Source organism: Carlito syrichta, unplaced genomic scaffold (assembly GCF_000164805.1).
Source record: "Carlito syrichta isolate Samal-C Ts95f unplaced genomic scaffold, Tarsius_syrichta-2.0.1 Scaffold303721, whole genome shotgun sequence".
Taxonomy (NCBI): domain Eukaryota; kingdom Metazoa; phylum Chordata; class Mammalia; order Primates; family Tarsiidae; genus Carlito; species Carlito syrichta.
Genome location: NW_007247817.1, coordinates 412,943 through 419,099, shown reverse-complemented (window position 1 = coordinate 419,099; position 6,157 = coordinate 412,943). Strand labels below are relative to the sequence as shown.

Here is a 6,157-nt window from a genome sequence, read left to right as displayed (position 1 = left end):
CCCAGTTGGAGTCTTACTTCGTTGCCAAGGCTGGAGTGCAATGGTACACTCATGGCCACCCCAGCGTCGCCCTGCTGGGCTCCAACGATCCTTCCACCTGGGCCTTCCGAGTAGCTGGAACTACAGGAGCACGCTACCACGCCCGGCTACTTTTTGATTTATTGTAGAGATGAGGTTTCACCAAGTTGCCTGGGCTGGTCTCAAACCCATGGGCTCAGGCAGTTCACTCACCTTGGCCTCTCAAAGTGCTGGGATGACAGGTTGAGTCACTGAGCCTGGCCAACAACGACTTTTAATATTGTGACTTCAGACACCACAGATTTGAAGTGTAGAACACTGGCAAAGATAAGCCGAGCAGGACACTAATGCAAGCGGTGAGGATGGCGTTATTAGGAGATAACGATGGCCATAGGGAAGCAGGACCAGCATGAACAGCCCTCGACCTCTGGGAATAAAAATCAGGATACTTTGGAAGGGCTGGGTGTGGGGGAAAGACCCTGAGGGAGCCTAAGGGGCTTGGGTTCTGTGATTAGGCTATCTGGGGTTGTTCACAGAAACTTATCTGGAGTAGAAGCAAACTTTTGTGGTACAAATTAGAAACATGTGTCCACTGGGGTCAGGCTTTCACCTCCTGCAGAGACTGGAAGTGAGAGTTGTCCTTGAATGCTTGCCTTTCTCAGGACCTTGGTGGGTAGAAAATTTGCATCTCAAAGGGGCAGAGAAAGGATTTATCATTGCAACTTTCTAAAATAACTGCTCTAAAAGGGGGATTCAGGGACCCACCTGCATATTGCCAGGGTTTGGATAGAACAAACAAGTTATCTGGCAGCAAGGAGCTTTCCCAGGCAGGCACTTTAAAGGGGGCCATGCTAGGGACACGGCCTTAGACTGCTAGAGTCATTGCCAACATTCTGGTGGGAAAACCATGACTGTTAGATCGGTTATTCCCAGGACTTTGGAGGCAGTGGTTTTGGGAAAATAAGTGAGGCAGAAGCCACATGTCAACTGTGATGGAGGGACCAGATAGAGCCACATAGCCGGGTTAGACATAACAAATGAAATAATACAAGAAGGCTGAGTCAAGGGTTAGGCCAAGCAAACGCTAACTCAACAAACAAACAAAACATGAAAACTGGTTCAGACTTGGAATATATGATAAGTTATTTTTAAATTCTAGATGACATAAAGGAACAATTCCCAACTCCCCTGTCTAATTGTAATATCCTTGTTTGCAGGACTCCATTTGTTCTACGGTTTTGTATTTCCAAAGCCTGACAAGTATCGTACAGAAGGGGACTCACAAAACCCTTTATTGTTGATGACATGGTGCTGTATCCTCCTTTGACGACAACACCTTCCCACAGAGAAATCATGGCGGTTTGGGCAGGACGGCCGTATCCTCCGGTGGGGTTCCAGCTGCTTGAAACTGCTGAGTTGATGCAGACTTTAAGAGCCATCCTTGCTGGCCATGGCAATTTCTTCCTCAATGTCAATGACTTGGGTCAAGACACAGAAAGCAAGCGTAGCTTGTGTGATTTTAGTGGAAGGTGGATGATCAAAAGAAGTTTTACGATAACTCAAAATATTGGAGCCCAGGATATAATAAGAAAGTAACAGACAGTAGATTCTTAAGCTTTTCCAGCCTGACCTCGGTGAGTCGAAGATTGTGAAGTTGCTCTGAAATTTAGGAAGGTAGCCATGGCATAAAATTCAGTATCCTTTTTCACAAATGTGCAGAAAAGGAACTTAGATGCCTTCCCTGATGCACGTTTTAAGAATCAGCTTCCTGCAGCACACTGAAGGGCTCATGTTTTGCACTATAATGTAAATATGAGTGAAGCCCTACCCAAACAGGGTATACAAATGCTGGAGAATGAAAGAGCTCCGCACAGTACAACGCATCGAGGTACGCCATTCCCAGTCTGTGTATTCAGGTCCAGGTAAAGCAGGCATCAGGTAGGTTTTTTCCTCAATTTAATCCTCCTGGCAGCCAAAGAACGTGCTGGGAACTGTGGAAATTGCTCTGTTTCAGGTCCCATTTTTATTCATTTTTTCTTAGCTCTTCTGCTTTTGAATTTTTTTTTATTTTTAAAATTGTGGGGTACAATTAAGGGTTAGGTATACAAATATTCATTGTGCAGCTACCCTTATTGATGAGGTGTGTGCGCCCATTCCCCAGGCAGATATTGACTACCGTTAATCCCACCTTCCTGTCCCCCCTCCCTCCTTGAATCTTATAAACTAAGAGAGGTGTAGCCTCCAGTGTTGAGAACTCTCCTGCCTTTCTTTTAAAGACCAGATTTCTTTGTCACTTTTGAGATACCACCTAACCCCTGTAAGAATGGCCATCATTAATAAACAACCACAGATGCTGGCGAGGATATGGAGAAAAAGGAACGCTTCTACACTGCTGGTGGGAGTGCAAGCTTGTACAACCTCTCTAGAAAACAGTCTGGAGATTTCTGAAAGAACTAGAAATTAACCTTCCATATGCCCCAACAATCCCCCTATTGGGAATATACCCGGAGGAACTCAAATTATTCTACAAAGAAGATGCCTGCACACGTATGTTTATTGCAGCTCTATTCACAATAGTAAAAACATGGAACCAACCATGTTGCCCATTGAAGCTGGACTGGATAAAAAAAATGTGGTACATATATATAATGGAATATTATACAGCCATAAAGAAGGACACATATATGGACATTGCAGCAACCTGGATGGATTTGGAGTCAATCATACTCAGTGATTTAATCACAGAAACAAAAAACAGAGTGTTATATGTTCTCACTCATAAGAGGACCTTGAACAATTATAATGCTATAAGAAGGCAATTGGCTTAGTAATGGGAAACTATCGGTGGGGGGGTGGGATTGGCAGTTGAGGGAACCTGCTAGGGGAGGGAGGGGCATACCTCATTAACAGGGGTAGCTGCATGATCAATGTTTGTATACCTAAGCCTGAATTGTACCTCACATACTTACATTAAAAATTTTTTTTAAAAGTTTGCTTATTGTAAAAAGAACACAGATAATAAAAACAGCCATAATCTCTCCCACCTCCTATAACCACTGACAGCATTTTGAGAGTTTCCTTCCTGTCCCGGTTCTGTTTATATCAGTTGACCTAGGTTGTATTGTGAAGGGAGGACTCTTTCCTTAGTGTTTTGCTGTGAGGGTCAAAGGATCCCGCTAATTCCCAAGAAATAATTACACGTTACACCTGCATAACTGTTTCCGATGATCAAGCACATGCACATCCATCATCTCATTAAGTGATCACACCAGATTCAAGGTCAAGGAAGAGAGTCAGGACCTTGCCTCATGCCCCATGACTGGGAAGGGTCAGAGTCAGGTTCTGAGGTTTCTAAATTTCTTAGCAGTGATGTTTTCCCCTACAACATTTTTTATTTTCTCTTCTCATTAAAATCTCTCTATCTATGAACAGAAATTCTGTTTGAGAACTGGGCCTTCTACTTCCTGTGGTTTATTTCTGTGTCATAGAGGACATTTGTATGTAATGCGTCTTCTGAGCCACCAGCCTGGGAACTCTGCCACTATCACATGCAGAGCAGCGGTTGGCTCACCACGCACCCGTTCATTTCCTCTGTTGCCAGAGCAGCCGGGCTCGGTCCCTGGCAGCCGGCATCTGGGCATGGAGCTGGCTCTTTGGCTTTCCTGCCAACAGAAGAAACACGCCTCCTCCCACCGTCTCCCCAAGTCCTTGCCTCAAGGCACCGTGTCCGTATTCATGGCTGTGTCTGTAGCTAAATCAGTGGGCCCTTGCTGGGAGTGTGAACACGTCAACAGAGCTGTCCATGTAAGTGGCATCTTGATCATTTGCCTTCCTGCCTGACCCTTGCCAAAGTCCTGGAAAGCAATCCCCTATGTGCTATGGCTTTTAATTTCTGTTTTTCAATTTCTCTTTTAAAATTTCAGTGTTTGGGCCTCTTTACCTAGCTAATCCCCCTCCCCTTGCCAACCAAACTCTAACGTTTTATATAAGTCTGGAAGATTAGGCAGACTTAACAATTAGATGAAATCTAGTATTTTCGAAGAAAGAATGTTGAAAAATGAGATTGAGGGTGGCTACAGAAGGTTAAAAAGAAAAAAAAGAGGCAGAAAGAAAGAAAAGGAGACCTTGTAAGGAGAAATCAGATGGAAGAGAGACCATGGGAAACTCAGGTATTTCTGAATGGGGCATTTTAGAAAAGACCAAAAAACTAAAAAATCACTGTCATATGAATTATGGTATTGTGAAGATAAACACATCCTGCTTATTGACTTTTGAAATGTCTCCCCAACACTTTGAAGCTGACCTTTGCTCTTCAAGACATGCTTGTCAGATTTATTTTCAGATCCCAAACACTATTTTTGCAATCATGATGTCTGTTCACATAGAATTCTTATAGTTTTGCTTGAAAAAAAGTTGTGGTCAGTCTAGCACAGACCACCACCCCTTCTTTAATGCAAGCCCTGGCAGCTGTCTCTGGAACCATCATGTATGTCAAAGTTCTGATCCATTTGTTTCTGGATTTGCTTTCTATTTATGTATTTGAGACTGGCAAAGAGCTTACATAGCAGTTAGACCAACAACAAGAATAATCGCTGTGAGTGAAATAGCCTAGCTGGTCCAAGTACTTTTCGTTCCTACCTGGGCTCTGATTACATGGCACTCAGCGTGGTGTCTGTCACCCCTAGACAGAACTACCTTTACAGTTGAATACATCTTTACCCAACATCTTTCTATGAACCCATTTGGGCTGGTTTTTGGAAAACTATGATCAAGACCACATCTAGGTGCCTGTGGTGAGTCAACTTGTCATCCTGGCCCATCACAGACACTGGTCACTTTCCATGGCCAGATGTGCAGGTAATAGCCATGCAACCAAACCTTTCTTTCTGCCTCAGGTAGCTGATATTTTAAAATAGGACTCAGTGGTATTTTGTTCAATTTGGTCAAGAATGAAACTGAGTGAGTTCAGCATTAAATTTTCCAACTAGTTTTGTTTATCGTCCCTAGATAACTCATCTCCTCATAGTGACAGGCAAAAAAAAAAAAAAAAAAAAAATTCACATTATCTTTGATTGCCAGTAGTTTTAATGCGGTTGTATTCAGTCCTTGGTCATCTCATTTCCCTGAACCAATTGCTCTTTGATTTTAAATCTACTGTTCTCTGGGTGGGACCATCCCTTTTTCCATCTGTAGAAGAAAACACAGGCTCCTTGGGCTCCCGAGATATCATTCCCAAAGTCCCAGATGCTTTACAAAGTGAAATCGGGCTGTCCTACCTGAGCTCGTTTTCAACCCTGAAACCCTTCCTCCGGGCCAACTCCATGAGGAACGCTCTGCGGGTGGTTCCCATTTTCTTCTCCAAGATGAAGAGGACCAAATCTTGGAATTTGACATCCTGAGGAGAGGAGGCCACCAAGGCCCCTGTCAGCCTGGGTTTCTTCTTCCGAGGGCCCGAGAGCCATCCGGGGGGAGGGTCCATGGGAAAAGACGGCTACTGCCTCCAGCTGTGCCATCAAGTGTTGTCCCCAGAGGTGAGGGGAGCTGCTACTCTCCTGCCCCCACGGAGGGCTGCTCTGATGTCATCTTACTGGTAGGCTCTGAAGCCAGGGCAAGGCTTCATGGGCGCTGCCCTGGCATTGGCTTCCTGCTGAAGAGTGATGGAGCCTTTTCATCTGTGTTCAGTACATTTGTCCCATGTGGGGATCATAATGAAAACAGTAAATTAATTTTTGTTTTTATATATGTGTTACCTTGTCAGCTTCTCAGAATAACCTGTGAGAAAGGTAGGACAGCATCACTGTGTGCATATTACGTACTTCTAAATGCATTCAGGCCTCATTCTGCTCTTTATTTATTGACCACCCTCCCCGCCTTTTTTTTTTTTTTTTTTTTGAGTTGGAGTCTCACTCTGTCACCCAGACTGGAGTGCAGTGGCCACTCCTGGCCACCGCAGCCTCGACCTGCTGGGTTCCGGCGATCCTTCCGCCTCAGCCTTCCAAGTAGCCGGAATTACAGGCATGCGCTACCACGCCCGGCTGATTTTTTGATTTATTGTAGAGATGAGGTCTCACTGCCTAGGTGGGTCTCGAACCCGCGGGCTCAGGCAATCCACTCACCTCAGCCTCCCAAAGGCGCGGGA

At 44.7% G+C, this 6,157-nt stretch overlaps 1 protein-coding gene across 2 annotated transcripts in view; it reads right to left on the bottom strand.

Annotated features, from left to right (window-relative positions):
• The window catches only part of DNTT (DNA nucleotidylexotransferase), a 40,524-nt gene extending 34,850 nt beyond the window's left edge, over positions 1 to 5,674 (bottom strand). For both annotated transcript variants that reach the window (XM_008059104.2, XM_008059105.1), the window contains exon 1: positions 5,295 to 5,674. In XM_008059104.2, coding sequence (XP_008057295.1) covers positions 5,295 to 5,497 — 203 coding nt within the window. In that variant the 5' untranslated portion in view covers positions 5,498 to 5,674. The remainder of the gene's footprint in view (positions 1 to 5,294) is intronic.
• Positions 5,675 to 6,157: the final 483 nt, after the last annotated feature.